Source organism: Canis aureus, chromosome 5 (genome assembly GCF_053574225.1).
Source record: "Canis aureus isolate CA01 chromosome 5, VMU_Caureus_v.1.0, whole genome shotgun sequence".
NCBI classification, from domain to species: Eukaryota; Metazoa; Chordata; class Mammalia; order Carnivora; family Canidae; genus Canis; species Canis aureus.
This window is the reverse complement of record NC_135615.1, coordinates 69,064,148-69,083,170: the sequence shown is the minus strand read 5'-3', so window position 1 is coordinate 69,083,170 and position 19,023 is coordinate 69,064,148. Positions and strand designations below refer to the sequence as shown.

Below are 19,023 nucleotides of genomic sequence, written 5' to 3'. Positions count from 1 at the left end.
TCCCTGTCTTCATGGCATTTATTTTGGCTGTGGGAAGAGAAACAATACCATATTTAGCTTCTGGCTGTTATTCTCTCCAACACTGTTTCTGTTTTATTCTTTGATAATTTCAATATACACAGAGATGATCCTTCCAAGATTTTGTCCTCTCAATTTCTTGCTTCAGAGATCTTGTCTTTTCACTTCAGCCACTCACTCATGGTCATACCACTGGCCTTGCCATGGATCTGATTTTCTAAGTAACACCTCATACCTTTCCAGTTATTCTCTCTCATATTCTGACTCCATCGAATCCTTCAACTCCAGCAACTGAAATCTAGTAATCCTACATTTTGCGTTTCCTCTCTCTGTTAATGTTCTCTCTTCTAGCTATATCAGCCAGGATAGGATAAGTGGTAATGGAGTAACAATCTCAAAATTTCAGACTTACATTTAAGGTTTACATTTTAAGCTTTAACACAATAAGGTTTTATTTCTTGCTCATACAACTTGAACATGATGGGGCTCTGCTTATTGTAGTCAGAAACCCAGGCTGACAGAAAAGCCAACATCTTAAGCAACATCTTATGTTGGTCACTAGGCCAGAGGGAAAAGAGAACTCTGAGGGTTTTGTCATCAATTATATGCTCCAGCTAAGATCTGTTACTAGATGGCCAAAACTAGTCACATGGCCATGCCCAACGTCAAGTGAACAGGAAAGTGCATTTCTACCCAAAGTCCAAAAGGTTGAAGTGGAAGGGTGAAGTGGAGAACTGAAATATTTATGAATAGCACTTAGATTCCCATGCCAGCTTAAATTCCATGGTCAATCTTTAGCATCATTCCCTCATGATCACCCTTAACAATCATGTGTCTCTTCTGTTTGTTGTATTCCCTTGGCAAAACCATCACCTTGGTTCAATACAACTTTCCACCTTCACTCATGCAGCTGAAATAATTACACCTCTTGGAGTTGCCAATAACCTCTTAGAACAGGATTCTTTAGCTTACCTAGTTTGGGTGGCACTGATATTCCTGGCTTTCATATTTCAGAATTGGGGGTTAAGTGTGGGCAGGAGCATTCAGAGAAGACTTTTTTCCTTTTCTTTTTTTCTTTCTTTCCCTTCTTTCTTTCTTTCTTTTTTAGTTTTTTTTTTTTTTAAGTGAGGTTTACACCAAATGTGGGACTTGAACTCACAAACCTGAGATCAAGAGTCTCATGCTATACCAACTGGGCCATTCAGGCACCCCTGGAGAAGACTTTCTTGAGAGAGAGAGGAGACATTTGTTCATTGTTCATTGATCCCCTGCTGTGAATCACTCTGCATGCGTAACTGCCATGGACTACACTCTTAAAAATTGGGAGGACTTGCTTCTTTGATTGCCAGAGAGAAAAGGAGAAGATATTTGGGATGGGGTCATGGCGAAGAGATACACGAACGTGTACCGGTAGGAAATAGCATTAGTCTGTCAGGGCAACAGTGATGATGAGGCATGTTGCTTCTGCTTCCTAAGCATCTCTTTTTTTCTTTTGTAATTTTATTTATTTATGTGAAAGAGAGAGAGAGAGAGAGAGAGAGAGAAAGGCAGAGACACAGGCAGAGGGAGAAGCAGGCTCCATGCAGGGAACCCAATGCGGGACTAGATCCCAGGATCACGCCCGGGGCCAAAGGCAGGCACCAAACCACTGAGCCACCCAGCGATCCCCAACGCAAGCATCTCTTGAATTCAGTTGTCTCCCAGTATTCCTACTGCCACGGCCAAAGTCTATCATCATCATCATCTCTCATCTCTCATCTGGATGACTTTAACTCCTCCCAGCTGATTTTGCCAATGCTAGCCTTAACTCCTGCCCAGTCTATTCTTTAAGAGGAAGTCACAATGATCTTCCTAAAATGAATCTTTTTAAAATCATGTTACTTCCTGGCTTGAATCTCTGGATGCCCACTGCTTTCGGAATGAAGCCAGGACTTTTTAGCTGCTCCCCCACCACCCTCAGGGTCTAAATCTGTGCTGTCCATTATGTTAGCCACTGACTTCATGTGGCTATGGAGTGCTCAAAATGTGGCTAGTCTGATTTTAGATGTGCTATAAATGTAAGATATACTCCAGATTTCAAAGATGTAATTCAAAGAGAATGTAAAATATCTCATTAACAATTTAAAAATATTGGCTATGTACTGAAATATTTGTATATATTGGGTGAAATAAAATATATTATTAAAATTAATTTCACTCATTTTTTTTACCTTCTTCAGTGTACCTACTAGAAAATGTGAAATCACATATGTGGTTCATATTGTACTTATATTGGACTGTGTTGATTAAACCTACATACCCCTCTGGCTTTATCTTTCTCCACTCCTTGAATTTTAGTTAAGGCTATTAAAAATAAGAGAAACTGACTTTGAAAGGAAATGAAAACTCAGAGTTTGGGGAATTGACTGGAAGGGGCTTCTGACTCAAAGGAATTGTTGATTAAGCAGTCTGGGGGTTCTCATCCGCAGAGGTTCACAGATGTTATTGTCACTCAACTCCATTTCTGGGTCTTACATTCCACATTTCAAATTCCTAGGAAGAGAGAATCCAATTAGATCAGTTTATTTATTTATTTTTAAGAGGATCTATTTATTCATTTGAGAGAAAGAGAGAGTGAGCATGGGTTGGGGGAGGGGCAAAGGGAGAAGGAGGGAGAATCTCAAGTAGACTCCGCATTGAGCATTCCCAACCCCCTCGTTGTGGGGTCTATCTCACAACCCTGAGATCATGACCCCAGCTGAAATCGAGAGTTGGAGGCTTAATAGGCTGAGCCACCCAGGGGCCCCTGATTAGATCAGTTTAAATCAGATGTGTCTATTCCTGGGTCAATCCATTAAGGACTCATCATGAGCTGCCTACTGCACATTTCCTCCCCCACCCCTCCAGCCATTATGTTCCCAATTCGGTAACCTCTAGGAGTTAAGGGTCAGATAGTAAATTTTGTATGCATTGCAAGCCACAGTGTCTCTGTCACAACTACTTCGCTCTGCTCTGTACAGCAAAAGCAGTCAGAGACAAATACATAGTGGATGAAGGATACGACTATGTTTCAATAAAACTTATTTATAAAACCAGGAAGTGGGCCGTGTTTCACCAACCCCTACACTTTATTTTCTGTTCCCATTACGTGGACTACCCTTTTCCACCTTCCTTCCAACAAGCTGCTAGTTACTCTTCAGTTCTTGGTTTAGATGCCACTTCTTGGAAATTTCCTTAACTCTTTCCTTGGCCAGTTAATGGTCTCTTCTCTAGGAAGCTCTAGGAGCTTCCACAAGCTTCCACTCCTATACCGCATCCAAGCACTTCTCATTGCCATTGTTCTGTTCCAAGCACTAGATTACTAGTCTGAGTCTCATTTGTCATTATGAACCCAGAACCCAACATACTTAGTAATTATTGGATGGGTGAAAGAAGCCATGAACCTGTGGCTGGCAGTCAGAACAGACGTCTGAGATCTTAGGACACTAGTGAGAATTCTGGGATTTTGTATTAGCTGCATGATATCCGCTTCCTCCCTTTGTTGCCCCTCTGAATCCCAGAGATCAGGCAGTGGATAAGGGATAGGGGAGGCTCCAGGCTGGGCAGAGGTTCATGGTCCTGGTGATTTCCATGCCATCCAAGCCTTGCCTGTCAGGGGCTTAGGGCCATGTTCTCTAGAAGCACCATGTAATAAGTGGAAACTCCATGACCGCAGGAAAGCACAGATGATGTGAGTGTTTTAAGATTGACAAATGGGGGATGCCTGGGTGGCTCAGTGGTTGAGCATCTGCTTTCTGTTCAGGGTGTGATCCCAGAGTCCTGGGATCAAGTCCCACATCGGGTTCCCTGCATGGAGCCCATTTCTCCTCTCTCTGCCTATGTCTCTGCCTCTCTCTCTCTGTCTCTCATAAATAAATAAAATCATTTTTTGTTTAAAAACATATGAAAATGGTGGGGCACCTGGGTGGCTCAGTCGGTCAAGCAGTTAAGCATCTGCCTTCAGCTCAGGTTGTAATCCCAGGGTCCTGGGATTGAGCCCCAAGATGAGCCCTGTGTCAAGTCCCACATCTGGATGCCTACTCAGCAAGGAGCCTGCTTCTCCCTCTCTCCCTCCCCATGCTTGCGCGCGCTCTCTCTCGGTCAAATAAATAAATAAAATCTTAAAAAAAATTAAGGTGTGACCAGTGGGAAATTCTAGGGACATCAAGGCTTGGATAGTGTGATAAGCCAAGCCCCAACTGGAGTGAAACCACATGCTCTCATCCAGTCCCTGGAGCTGGTCTTCCTGTTTTGTTGTGAGATTCCCTGTGAAGACACCACCAGCTCAGGAGGGGGGGTTTCTCAGAGAGATAAGGGGGCAGCATTGGCCAAGGGAAGCCTTGGCCTCACAGTCACCCAGAGCCATAATTACAGGGGCTGCAGAATGGGCTTCCTTGACCCAAGGTTTTGTGAGTAATGTCCAACAGAACCTGGACAAGGGTACAGGAGACTATGAGGCTACACTACATGGTTGTAGCCTCTGCAAGGCTTCATCTAGTTCAGCATATTATTGCTTATTGCCTCAAGAGAGTAAAGGAGTTTCTTCTCTTAAGGGTCACATGTCACACCTTTGGGCAATACACACTCGCTAGGGCTTTTTCTGAGTGTTGTGCCAAGGAGACTGAGAATATAACATAAATGGAAACTTCTGGTTTTTCAGTCCTTGAGTGGCTTACCTGGGTCCCTGATGGGGATGGTGGGCTGGGGTGAATGACGTGAGACCACCGGGAGCACGTCTTCCATAACATACAGCTGACGATCAGCAGAGTGGACAAGGACAACAGGGCCGGGATGATGATCACCGCAGCCTGCAAGCCACCCACATCTGGCCAAAGGGACTGAAGTGTCAAGGCAGGAGTAGCAGACTGCTCTCCAGGGGAAGGCTGTGCTCCTGCCCTCAGTAGCTGTGTCCACACAAGATTGAGATCCCAAGTCTAGAGGAGGTATGGTATAGCGCAAGAACAGACTTGGAGGTGAAGATTGAGTGACCTTGGGCAAGTAGCCAATAGTTCTATTTCCCCCACTGGTTGGCACTTAGAAGTACATGGTACTTGGTCCATGTTTGTGGACTCTAAGTGAGAGAAGTGATATGAATAACACCTTGTGCTTTATATGCCTTGTCTTGTCCAACCTGGCAAGCTGCCTGTAATATTCCCATCTACCAGATGGGGAAGCTGAGATGCAGAGGCTGGCTTGTCTGAGGTTAAAAAGTTAGTAAGGGGCAGAAGTAGGATTTGAACCCAGGTCTGCATGCTGCCAGGACTTCAAGCTATCCATGTGATTCCCAACAAGAATGGGCCGGGCATGTGGGCCAGCCCAGCAAGACAACACCTGGCACATGATAGTCCTTCAATAAGTTCCAGCTCTCATTAGATAGTAATATTAGTTTGACTCATTGGGTCCTCATCGGAAGGATAGATGTTATTACTCCGGTTTCTCAGGAAAACGGAAGCTAGGGAGGTGAAGTGTCTTCCTTAAGATCACCCAGCTGGGAAGTGGCAAGCCTAAGACTCAAACCCAGGCTGACTCCCCTTTTCTCATGTAGGCTAACGTGCTTAAGTAGTAGAGAAATCCAGTACTCCTGCCTCAGTTTATCCAGCTGAAAAATAGGAAGATGTCATTGGAAAAGCAGTAACAGAGGGATCTTTAAAGGGTCATCCTATGACAAGGAGGCCAGTCTTGTCTGGGGGGACCCAGAAGACGGGGCTAGAACCAATGGGGACGCAAGGGGACCCATATAAGGAAAGGTCTCCTAATCATTATGGTCCAGTAGTGGGATGGGCTGCAGCAGAGCTAGTGAGCTCCCTGCCACCAGACACTTTACCCAGGAATGCTGTGGTATGGGAGACAGCAAGAATCACATACAAAGGGTTCTGCTGGTCGGAGGAACAATGTGGGAGCTCTGGATCCTGTTTCCTGGAACTGCCAGCTTGCTGTACCTGTCCTCTCTGGGGCTCCTGAGATAAGGGAGTCGGGCCGAGCAATATGGCTCTGAAATAGCCCCCAGTGCTTCCAGGAGAATTCTCCCTTCCAACTTTCTCTCTACCACATGCTGCAGCCTCACCAGCCTTCTCTTGGCCTCCAGTTTTGCTCTACTCCATGCAACTATGGCCTCACCCCTGCCATGATTAATGCCTTCTCATGGCTCCACAGTGCCCGCAGATGCCGCACAGCATGGCGTGACCTGCCCTGCTTTCCTCTCCAGCTGCATCTCTCTGCCCGCTGGGTCATGTTCCACCCTCAGCCACATCAACCCCATTTCTGGCCCCCCTAACCCTTGCACATGCCGTTCCCTCTTCCTGGAACACTTTACCCACTTCTTACTCATCCTGCAGGCCTCAGCTTCAGCAGTACCTCCTCCCGCAGCCTCTTCTCTAGCCTTCCCTCTGCACATGCTCTGTGACCGTCTGGTCGCTGTCAACTCTTGGATAGAGACCTGGGATGCACCTGTCATTGCTTATCTCAGTGATAGCACATAGTAGATACTCTCTACAGGTTTGTTAGGTGAGTGATTGAATAAGACAGAGAGAGAGAGAGAGAGAGAGAGAGAGAGAGAGAGTTGATAACACAGTGGGGCTGTTTTGGAGGAGAACAGAGAAGGACAGAGGGGTCCTCTGGCCCGGGCCTCCCCCACCCCACAGGTAATGTTACCTTTTCTCCATTTAAGTCTTGCCCAAAGTCAACATTTCTCTGGACTGAGCTCGGGGAGGGTGCACCCAGGCTTGGCTGAACAAACATGACCTTCACCACTTGACCACCCCACCCCCATTCAGTTCTAGTCATTTGACTCCAGCCCAAGGGCTATATCTGGTTCATCAGCTTCCCTCTTTGAGAATTAGCAAGTACTGGGCAAGAGGTGAGGGTAAGCTGGGAGGCACAGAGCCTGGATTCACCAGCTCTGCTATGAACTTGCTGTGTGACCTTGAGGAATTCAGGTCCCTTCTCTGAGCTCAGTTTCCCCAATGATAGCAAGGGAAGTTGATCCCTACACCCATCACAGGATGGTATGGGAAAGGCAAGATAATAAGGAGCATGGGTTTGGGAGTCACACAGACCTGGGTTCAAATATGCACTCTACTGGTTAATTGGAAAATCATCTCAACTCTCTGGACTTAGTGTTCTTACCCATAAAATGGGGATGAAAGTAGTACCTCCTCTCGAGCTTGCACTAAAGATTAGCTGAGATGACAGCTAAGAATGATTATTAGGTTAATGATGCTTCAAACAAGACCTGGTGCACAATTTAATTCAATGCATCATAAGGTGTGCAGGGACGTGGAGAAAAAAGAGCATTTGGAGGGATGCGCTTGGGTAGCTCCATGGTTGAACGTCTGCCTTTGGCTCAGGTCGTGATCCTGGGGTCCTGGGATCTAGTCCCGCATCAGGCTCCCTGCAGGGAGCCTGCTTCTTCCTCTGCTTATGTGTCTACCTCCCTCTCTGTGTCTCTCATGAATAAATAAAATCTTTTTTTTTTTTAAGAGAGAGCATTTGGAAACATGACTTCAAATTTAGTTATAAAATTCTAGAGTTGGGAAGGTGCCTGAGGAACCACATGATATGTTGGTGAGGACACTGAGACACCCCCCGCCAAAGTGGAGAAGGGTCTTGTCCAAGATCACTCAAGTCCATTGTATTTGGCTGGAAAATTCCAGTGTGGGCCTGGGCAGGAAGCCGAGTATTTGTTTTGGGAACCAGAAAATGTTCAAGTGGCTTCAGGTCCCTCCCCACCAGCCCTGGCCCCACTGCCCCTGGCACAGGCTTGCTGCTGTTCCTCCCTCAGCCCCGTAAGTTTGAGGAAAAGCTGGCTGAAGAGCTGGCTGAAGTTCAAGGGTGTGTATCACTTTTCTCCAACTCCCTCCCACCACTTGAGCCCAGAAGAACTCCTTTCCCTTCAAGGCAGGACCACCCAAACCCTCCACGCCCCATAATCAGAGGAACCCAATGTTTAAGAAAGTGGCAGAGGAAAGGGGCAGGGTTCTACTTACTGCACCGGTGGGCAGCAGTGGAGAAGTTGCAGGGGGGCTCTGCGCCCATCAGTGGGGTGTCGGGACCTCAGCTCAGGAGGGGTGGAGGTGGCAGGTGCTCAGGCCTTCCCAGCGCATTCCCCTTCTGGGAGGGGGAAGACCAAGGTTACATCCTGAAGCAACTGTGGCAAGAGGGTCCCTACTCAGAATGGACATCAGGAAGAGCAGGCTTCCAGGGACTCTGGGATCAAACATCTCTTATGGCGTTAAACTGATGCTGTAGAAGACTATTGAACAACATGGAAAAATGAACACAGTCTGTTATTAAGTGTGGGGGGGAAGGCTATGGAGCAATAAGAGACTGTATTCAGACTCAATAAACACACTCACATGGGGGGGAAAAAGACTGTAAATGTTATCACCAAAGCACAATCAGTGGTTATCTCAGGACAGTGGCTGGTGGGTGATTTTACTTTGTGTGTCTTGACTGTATTTTCTCAATTTTCTATACTAAACACATTATAAGAAAAAAAATTTACTCAAGAAAGCAGCACACTTTAAGAGAGCAAGCATTTGACCAACAATTCCATTTGTAGGAATTTACTTTACAGAACACATAGAAACATGAAGCATGATCATATTTTCGTAAAAGAAAATTCTATTTCTGTTTACGCATAAGCAGAAATGCCTGGGAGGACCTGAACCAAACTGTTAACATCTATTGACTTCTGGGAGCCAGATGAGGAAGCTTCCTGCTTTACAGTCTTACATTTATTTGAATTTTTAAACAATGAACATAAGTTATCTTATAATTATTTAAAAAGGCAAACAATCAAACAACATTCCTAGTCTTTGCTGGCTCTCTCTGGTTCTCCCTCTGTAGAATCTGGCTGAGGGTGATGGAGTGGTCAGTGGGCTCACTCTGGGGGCTGTTTCTATCCGAGCATCTTCAGGGAGGAGCTTTCTCTGATCTGTAAGACTGACCCTCAACTTAGAGCTGGGGTGGCTTCATGATTCCAGCTTTCACACTAGCCAGTTGCAACCAGCAAACATTTCCTGAGGCCCTCTCTGCACCCAGCAGGCAGAACTGGAGAAATGATCCTGCCTCAAGATGCTCGTGGTAGGGGGAGACCCAGAGTACTACAGGGGCCCAGAACATTTTCTGCTGGGTCTGAAAGACTGGGGCAGCCACATCTTGAGTGAGACATGAAGGATGGACAAACAGGATATCAACAGGAAGAAAAGGGAGGTCAAGGGCATTCTAGGCAGGGGGACAGGTATTACAAAAGCAGAGCTGTTAAGGACCAAAATATGCTTAACACTCCATTTAAAAAAAAGATTTTATTTATTTATTCATGAGAGACACACAGAGAGAGGCAGAGACATAGGCAGAGGGAGAAGCAGGCTCCTCACAGGGAACCCAATGTGGGACCCGATCCCCAGACCTGGGATGACGCCCCGAGCCAAAGGCAGATGCTCAACTGCTGAGCTACCCAGGCGTCCCTTAAAATGCTCCGTTTGGAATCCTAATACTCTGAGTGCTTTCCTTCTACCATTATATACAGCCTTTTCCTCCTCTACAGGTAGCCCCTGCAAACAGAAAAGCCATGTTGTGTCACCAGCAGTCTGTGTCAGGGTGTTGGTGACAGGGAATGAGGGCTGAAGGCTGGGCCAGAGTGACAATTGCATTGGCCAGGTACACAGGAGCTACCACCACTTCTAGCTGGATCTGTGCCCACACAATAACATCTGCTCTCGTGCTGCCTGAATAGTCATAAGGAGACCCCTCCCTCTTCCCATCCCCCCTATAAATTATCACCTACCTGCTTGATGTGGTGCCTGAGATCCCACCACTAGTCTCTCTTCCTGGAATGGCTCCTATTAAGAATGTGCACAGGTTGAAAAGGGCACAGCATCTGAGACCGTAAGCCAACCACCCTGAGGAACACAGGAGGGTATGTTTTGATAGAGGAAGGAAAGGGACGGAGGAGGACATTTCAGGAGTGTGACAGAGGAAGAGGGAGGGTGGAGGGGGTGGGCAATGTTGGGTAAACTTCACAAGGCTACCTCTGCCTCTTAGAACCTTAGAACCAGGTGTTGCCCCATTATCCCTCTTGTGGAACCAGTGAGGAATGGACACCCTTAAGGTGGAGATGAAGGAAGCTGTCCAGAGTCACTGGAGGGTCAGGGTTGGAGCCAGGATCCAGTCAGATTTAGCAAGGTTCTCCCAAGTCTTGACCCTCAGTCCCATACCTGTGATGTCCAGCCAGCTCTGCTTTTTCTGGGACCTCGAGGTCCTTATCTGCATCTCCCTTCTCCCAGGTGTAAGAGCAGAGCTGCTCATTCCTCATACAAACCAGGACCTCATTCCTGGTTTGTAGATCTTGCAGTTTGGTTAGGGAGGGGCTTCTGCCTGGGGTTTGCTGTAGGCAGAGGAAGCAGGTAGGTCCAATGGCTCAGCCTACAGCAAGTGAGGGGCAAAAGCCTCTTCTCTTGAGAAAAAGATTCCCAAACCTCCAAACCACTGCAGTCCCGGGTCTGACTCTAGTGCTGTGGAATCAGGGGACCCCCTTGGGCCATTTCCCCAATACCCTCACTTACCTGGAACTCCTTGTGGCTCAGGCAGCTGCCTAGGTGGCTTTGTCTCTACTGTGGCTGGTGCTGGCTCTGGACTGTATTGCCAGTAAGGCAGGTACCAGGTGTGGACAGGCACCAACTGGCTTTGCCCTGAAGGGGGGACCTTAGGGTCAAAGCTAACCGTCTCTTCTTGGGGAAGAGCATAGAGAAAGGCACTCGGCTCTTGGTATCTGGGGCTTTGGGGGCCCTAGCCACTCCTCTTTTCTTTCTGCTCAGGCTCCAGGTTCCCAAGGGGTGGGAGGAGGCACCAGAATCCACTGGGAGGAGATTAAAAGTTGCATGAAAAGAGCCAATGACTGGGAGGCAGGAGACCTGGGTTGGGCCTGGCTATGGGCCACAGGCTGGTGTCTTCTCATTTGGGTCACAGTGTTCTCTGTAAAATGACATGGTTGTAGTCAGTAGTCTTTCAGCAGTCGTCCTATGATACTGACTGGCATGCTCAGTTGGGCTGTGTCCATCCCAGAGAGGACTTTTCAGCCTTGTGACCCCTTTGTTCTCCCCTCCAGTCTGAGGAGGGTGGCTGCCAACTCTGAAGGTATCCCTACACCCCCACTGACCTTCTTAGACATGGGATCCTTCTTCTCTGGGTGCCTCCCTCCTCAGCCCTGCTCCTTTTCCTTTCCTGGGCAGGGCCCTCTTAGCTGGCCATCCTCCCTCTCCTGTTTACTGACTGGGAACCAGGACACTTGGGTTTGGGTCTTGGCTCTGCCTTGTGCCATATGCCCTTGAGCTAGGAATGAACTGTCTCTGAACCTCAGATCCCTCAGGCCTCACGAGCATTCAGACTTGATCATACCCAGGCCGACAATTTTGGGGAACTCACCAGGACTTAGGCTTCATGGCCCTGGCTCCAGCCTCTTGAAAGGCCACCCTTGCCATGACATCAGAGTAGGAAGCCCCTGGGCCTTTGGTCCAAAGTGTCAATCCTTCCCACACTTCATCTAATTCCTTGGGTGAGTGGGGGGCATTTTGAAATAGTCAGAAATATAATAGAACTATCAATTTTTTTTGAAAGAAAATAGAAGACAGTTCTATTCTGTACACAAAGTAAACACACACGTCATTTCATCCAGATAAAAGGAAAAACAAAGGAAAATAAACACATTTCAAAATAAAAGTCTCCCCCAATCTCCAAATTTTTTGGAGACTGTGCCTCCTGACTGCATCTCTCTTTCTTTCTGTCTCTGTTTCTGCTCCCCATCACCCCATCTTCAGGCATGGTTCAGGATTCCCGGAGTGGAATCATGGGTATCCCAGAGTAAGAAGAAATAACCACGCCCTGGTGGGCAATTATGATTCAGCACCTTGGCCAGCACTTACCACTCCCCGAACCCCACTTCTCTTCAAGACCCCTTCATTTAAGCCTGTGACATGGCCCTTTGCAACTGACCTTCTGGTGGAGTGTCTGGGGATGGTGAATAGAGTCAGGACCCAGGCAGGGTGAGAGGAAGCCAGGTGTGAGCAGTCAGCCTCCTGGGACAACCTCCCTGGCTGAGCTCTGTGCTGCTAAGAGACCTTATCTCTGTTGTTTTCTATTCCTGCTGCCACCCCAGAGAGAAACACCCAGAACTAATGTTAGATTCTGAGTAGGACAAACCCTGCATTAGACGTACAAATCCCGGACAATCAGAGCCAGAACCTTGGCAATCCAATTAACTAGAGCCCTACCCCCCTTCCCCAAAAGAGATGGGGACACTAAAGCCCAGGGAGAGAGAGGCACCTGCTTAGGGTCACATTGTACCTTCTTGAGTCTACCCCTGATCCTGAGAGACACATGGGTCTTGGCTCAAAGTTGAGACTTGACTCACAGTTGCACAAATGCACAATAGTGTGGAGCCAGGGTTAAGGTCCCCTTTTGAATCCCAGGGATCACAGTTCTGGTGTCTGCTGCCTGTCACTGAGGCAGTCCTCAAAGATGAACAGCATTTCCAGGGAGGTCAGGTGAAGAGTTTGGCTTTAGCTTTGGATGGGCCTGGGGCTAATTTCTGGCTCTGCTGAGTACTAGCTGTGGGTCCCCAGGCAGGTGATGTTCTCCATTCACACACAGTGAGAAAACGATAACAACCCGTGGGCTTGTCTTGATGTTAGATAAGTATTAGCATTCTGTCTGCTGACCGCAAACTGGGATCCAGATAAGGATAGTGTCCTATCAGTTCTCTCCTGCTCTGGGTAAGACTTTTGTTGATCCCTCCTTCCTTCCCAAGACTGGGATGCCTTTGGCTCCCCTCTTTGCTTGCCTGTGTTAAATGGGAAACTCCTGGTATCAGCCTAACAAACCCAGATCCTTACATTCAGGAATTTTTTGGACACTTCATACCTTTGGAATTGCCCTGATTTCCCAGAGTCCTGAGTTGGGTGTGCAAATTAGGCCCTTACAGTTACTCCTAGACAGTGGGAAATGGGAAGTGAAGACTGGGATGTGGCTAGCACTTCTTGGACCTCATGCAGAGGCTGAGTAAGGGAAGGGTAGGAGGGACCATGAAGACATGGTCTGTCTTCTCCCCCAGAAGACAGATCCATTGAGCAAAGATGCAGGGTCATGACTGGGGGGCCACAGAGATTTGAGAGCCTCAGGTCGGGTAGAGGGCTTGGGGATACTCTCAAAATCATTTCCCCCCAAACTGGGTGCTCTCCATCAACCAATCAGAGACCTTTCCCTCTGCTCCTGCAAATTCCTCCAATCTTTGTTCATGCCCCTCTTTCTAGAAACTCGAACAATTTAATGACTGTGGTGGCTCCCTCTCTGCTCTCCTTAGCTCCAGGTATAAGTGAAGATCCACCTGAAGCGTCCAATATGGTCTCCCTCATTTGCAGGTAAGGAAACTGAGGAGGGAGGCCTCAGGGTCCAGAAAGAGTCATCCCAGAACTAAGACAAAGCTCAGGTCTCCTGTTCCCCAGATTGCTGCACTGCACAGCTGTGGGGCCCCAGGGCCTTGTCACTTACAGTGTGCACAGCTCATCTGTCCATATTCTTGGCCCTGCCTGACTCCTGGCCAGACTCCTTCCCAGCTAGTCAGAGGTAGGGTGGACCTCCTTCTTTACAGCAGACCTGGGGACATTACTGGCTAACGTAGATACCCTCTGCAAGGCATAAGGAAGAAGATATACTCCTTAGGGTCAGATTTCTTAGGGCACTGAGTCTGGGAGGCAGCTGGAGTGAGAGTAGCTGGAGTAAGCGAGCTCCCTAAATGCATAGCACTTTGCAGCTTACCAATAAATCATGAGATGGGAGTTATTATTCCCATTTTCCATGTGGAAAAACCAAGGCCCAGAGAGGTTAAGCCATTTCTCTAAAGTCATACAGTAATGGAGTCTGGGTTCAAGCCCAGGTTTGTGGAATTCAGGAGACCATGACACTGTCTCATGAGCTCCCCTTTACTCCTAAGGCTACCACTAACCCCTCCTCCAGGCAGACTACCAGTCTTCCCTGACTAGTAAGTTGTGATGTAAGTGCTCGCTTTAGAACCCAGTTCTAATCCAAACTTTGCCACTTTCCAGCATGGGACATGGGACTCTGGGCATGTCACATCTTCTCTCTGAACCTCATTTTCTACCTCTGTAAAATGGGCATAATACTACGTACCCAGTAGGGTTGCTTTGCAGATCAGCCATGTTAATATACGTATCCTGCCTGGGATGGAAGAGGTGGGCCTTTCTCAAAATGAATGGAACTGACCACTGACATTCTGTAACTTTAATTTAATACAAATTCATCATAACTCACAAAATGGGTAACATTTAAAATAAAAATACAGCTGGGGGTGGCCCAGATTCTGGTAGATGAAGGGGCGGGATGAGATTGAGGATTTCTCCTGCCCAAGAAGGATGCTAATGGGCAGTAGTTGTGAGGGAAGCTCCCCAAGTTCACCTAGTCTGGTTCCTTTGGGGTAAGGGTGATCAGGGACCCCATGAGCTTCAGAATCTAGGCTCCAGGACTAGAAAGCAAAGCCGAGGCTTGAGACATTTCAGCCGCTCCTGCAGATCCACCTCTCGGGGCTGTCACCCCTGGGAAAGGACAGAGCCACGGAGCAGGACATCTGGAGGCTCTGCTGCTTCAAAGCCAAGACCCCGAGGTGAACCCCTGTGCACAGGCTTGTTCAGCACTCACTCTAACTTCCTTCTAGGCCCTTTCTATGTGGCTGGGGCTGGAAAGAAGAATAATTTCCCAGATACCCTTACAGCCAAAGTCCTGGGTCATATTTCTTTTTCTCCAACAGTGCCCCTCATCCAGATTTGGATTTGGGAATTAAATTGAGTGGGAGAGATGCCTCAGGACATCCATTTGCTGGCCTGGCCAGAAGTGGAGGGAGCACAGCTCTGCAGTCAGCAGCTTCCTGATGCAGTGGCTTACTGCAGATAGGAGCAGTGTTTCTGACCAGGACAGACATGATGAATCTGGTGACTGGGAGTTATTCCTGGAAATTCAGCAGAGTCTGCTCCTGCAGTCCTTCCAATGATTTTGCAAAGCCATCAGGGATGTGATAATAAATCCTGCCTAATTAAACTAGCTAAAGCAGCTCTTGTTATCTGAAACAGGATCCTAACAGAAACAGATGCCAAGCCTGATGGGAGGTCCCGGCCAACAGCCTGCCCCAGAGCTCCGGTCCTGACTGAAACACCATTCCCTGCAGCCTCTCCGCATCCTAGCCTGGTCACAGAGACCTGCCTGGACCCTTATCCAAGCTTCTGGGGACTTCCGTCACCCAGTGATGCTTTCCTGCAGCTGCCTTTAGGCTACTGGTCTCTGCATTAGCCTCAGGGCGTGCTGTCATCCTGCTTTTAGACCTGCGTGGGCTGGAAGGGGGTGGCACAGTGACTGTAACATGTGGGCTCAGTGACCGGGTGCCTCCCACAGGCCACAGCATTGTCTCTACCTACAGGTCAGTGGGAAAAACAGGAACCATAAAGCTCTTGGTCTGGAGGTAGAAGAGGTGGTTCTCAGACAACCCTAAGACCCGCTACTGCCTGCATCCATCATGGGCTGGGGTCAAGGGTAAAATGGCCCATGGCTTAGTGAGGGGCAAGTCTGAGACCTGGGAGCATGAGAGGGTTCCTGTGTATCTTTCAGGCTGCCAGCTGCTGGCAACTCTGACACATCCTGAGATTAGGGCATGCGGGCAGGAGGGAGACACAGGGAGGTGGTCCCCCTGCCCCTGAGAGGATGGGGTGAGGGCTGGGCGGGGGCTGCCCTGAGGAGAAGCCACATCACATTCTTGGACCAAAGCTGCCTCCCCATCAAGTTCAGAACTACAGGACATCAATGCTGATAGAGTTTAGGAATCATGGAGCACAACGTCCATTTTACAGACAGGGAAATGGAGGCTGAAGGGTAAACAAGCGATCTGAGACCTCGCGGTGGCCACGCTTGACCGGAGTCCAGGCCTCTCGTCCCCTGGGCAGCGCTCTTGCTGGTGGCTGTGGCCCAGGTGGCATCTGGGGGCGCCCTCTGCCGCCCTAGATGCGGACCGTATTGATCCTCAACGGCTGCACGTTCTTGCCGTTAGCGTGGCTCTGCCCAGGGCTGAAGTAGGAGCAGAGCTTGCCCGGAAACTTCTCGCGGAAGGTGTAGAGCCAGGACATGTCGTCAGCGTTGTAGAAGATGAGCAGGCCTTGATCATAGTCCAGGAACACGCCCACCTTGTCGAGCTTGTCGCGGACGTTGAGCCGGGTCCAGGGCTCAGTGCAGGCGCTGTACTGGTTGCCGTCGTGCATGACGATGCAGTAGAAGCCCCGGCTGGGCTGGATCTGGATGCTGCCCTTGCGGCTGGCCGCCTCGTGGGCCAGCCCGATCACCCACTGGGTCTTCTCCGCCACCACCACCTCCCAGTAGTGGACGCCGCTGCTGAAGGCCTCGGAGCCCAGCACTGACACCTCCACGTCAAAGCGCTTCGGCGAGTCCTGCAGCGGCTGTGGATGCAGGTTGCCGTAGGCCACGATGGTGCAGTCGTCGGACAGGATCAGGCGCTGGTGGGCAGTGCCCGGGTCCAGGGTCAGGGCAGCGGGCACTGCAGCGGACGGAGCAGGGAGAGAAGATGAGTGGAGAGAAGGCTGTGGACCTGCTCTGCGGTCCTCCCTGAGGGCCGGGCTCCCCTGGGTCCCTGGGAGGCTGTGTGATGCTGAATGCAAGCCTGCCCTGTCTGGTCCTCAGCTTCCTCCTCTGTAATATGGAAGGGTCATGGCTAAGGTCCTTCCAGATTTAAACCTGGCTGCAGGGACGCCTGGGTGGCTCAGGGGTTGAGCGTCTGCCTTTGGCTCAGGGTGTGATCCCGGAGTCCCAGGATCCAGTCCCACTTCGGGCTCTGCAGGGAGCCTGCTTCTCCCCCTGCCTAGGTCTCTGCCTCTCTCTCTCTGTGTATCTCATGAATAAATAAATAAAACGCTAAAAAAAAGGGGGGGGGGATCTCTGGGTGGCTCAGCGGCAGTTTAGCGCCTGCCTTAGGCCTGGGTCATGATCCTAGAGACCTGGGATCGAGTCCCACATCGGGCTCCCTACATGGAGCCTGCTTCTCCCTCTGCCTGTGTCTCTGCTTCTCTCTCTCTGTCTCTCATGAATAAATAAAATTTTTAAAAGAAAAAAAAAAACCTGGCTGCTAAGGAGCAGGAGCTGTGACTGCCTTGAGCAAGGAACATAGTGGGCACCCCACAAATTTGTTGAATAAACCATAACGAAATCTAGAATTAGGGGACTTCAAAGCTGGGAGAGCTTAAAGATTATCCAAGGGCTGGTAATCACCCTGGAGTGGGAATGAGGAAATTTATGGGGGTGTGTGTTCTCAATAGGTGGGATCCATGTATCTAAATGCCCTGAATGAAATGACAGGGCAGTCTCATGACACTCTTGCCACCCATAAATTTTCAAATGCTCAACCACTCAAAAATGTTTTCTGTAATGACCTAAAATTACAACTTAACTCCATTTCATGTATAAATAGGATATAATATACTGAATATTTTAGAACACTACTACCATGGAAACAGGGGAGACTGAATTTGTTTTGTTTGGGACTTCACTGAGAATTGTTCACTTTTTGGGAATACATCTCTAAGAAAAATGCCACTGACTCATATAATCTGCTTGTTTCGGACCACACTGGAGGCAGAATGGAGTTTTATCTATGGTGTGAGCACCTGACTACTTCATCATGTTTTCCAACGTGGCTATAGTGAGTACCTATTGACATGTGCAACATTTTATTATAAATCATTTCCTTCTATTTTTCTTTTATACTATCATGGGTGTATGGGTATATATAAGTTCAAGTACACACACACATATATGTAAATATATATTATATATTCAAGTATATATAAATATATAATGAAATTGTGAAAAGATTATATTATCCTTGAGACATCACCCATTATTTGTTATGAAATGTAGGTGACAGGTCTGAAAAAGCTGAAAGCCATTGATTCTGAGCCAACTCTTCCACTCAATAGGTGGGGAAAATGAGACCCAAAGAGGAGAGGTGACTAATCTCAGGTCACGCAGAAGCCAATGGCAGAGTGACAGCTAATCAAGGCCATCTGCAATCTGACCCCATCCCTCACCTCCTGCCTCCCCATCACATGATGCTGCCTCATGGCACCCAGCCCCAAAGCCATCACTTGGACTGTTTCTCTACTGACTCCTCTCTGCTTGTTGTAATCACCCTGGCACACAGCTCCACTCCAGGACCCATCCTCTGGGAAGGCTTCTTAGTTGCCCAGCAGGTGTGCTCACTCTTTTTTCCGAAATTCCTTAACTTCGTGTCCCCTCCTGATTATATACAGGTTATAGTCTCCTGTGCCCACAGCTTATGCCCATTTGCACCAGGAGGCCAAGGGCTATGTACCATCCAACCAGGTTCTCCTTTCTGTGCCCAGTGCCCAGCACAGAGCCAGGCATGGTGAAGGTTTCCAGAAAGGCTTACCAAATTAAACTTAACCCTGTTTGTGTTGCTCTTGGGCAGGCTGCACAGGCTAGGTCATCCGGCTCTGGGCTGGCCACACTGGCTTAGCAGGTCTGGCTTTCAGAGTCTCTGTTTATTCTCTTTGTGGTAAGGGAGCTGATGCTCAGCCAGAAGATGGAAGGACCTGAAAGTGGCCCTCCTGAGCCTGGATGACCATTTCCAGGCCAGAGCAAGACAGGCAAAGAAGGATGAAGAAATAGAATCCTGCCACCAGTTCCTATAGGAGCAAAAAATATCTTCATGCTGCTCTCTGGTGCTTTCCTCCTCCGGGGGTGCAGAAGCATGCTTACACTGGCTGGAGCATTACCCCCTACTTCTACCACCTCTGTTGGCTGCATGTGTGCCCAGAAATAAAACACCTACATGGTGGCAACTGTCCCCAACAGGGAGCAACAGCCAGGTTCCGAACTATGCTCCCGTTCACACATCCACTA

The 19,023-nt window shown here is 48.6% G+C and overlaps 1 protein-coding gene across 7 annotated transcripts in view; it reads right to left on the bottom strand.

The window, feature by feature from the left end:
• Positions 1-19,023, bottom strand: part of TRIM62 (tripartite motif containing 62) — a 45,553-nt gene continuing 26,530 nt past the window's right edge. The window contains exons 5-11 of one of the 7 annotated variants that reach the window (XM_077898588.1): positions 11,461-16,642; positions 10,602-11,010; positions 10,254-10,423; positions 9,824-9,938; positions 8,022-8,145; positions 4,713-4,970; positions 1-2,550 (exon numbers count right to left, since the gene is read on the bottom strand). In XM_077898588.1, the coding sequence (XP_077754714.1) occupies positions 16,092-16,642 (551 nt within the window). In that variant the 3' untranslated portion in view covers positions 1-2,550; positions 4,713-4,970; positions 8,022-8,145; ... (2 more) ...; positions 10,602-11,010; positions 11,461-16,091. The remainder of the gene's footprint in view (positions 2,551-4,712; positions 4,971-8,021; positions 8,146-9,823; positions 9,939-10,253; positions 10,424-10,601; positions 11,011-11,460; positions 16,643-19,023) is intronic. The other 6 variants (XM_077898592.1, XM_077898586.1, XM_077898591.1 and 3 more) reach the window with 6 other exon arrangements.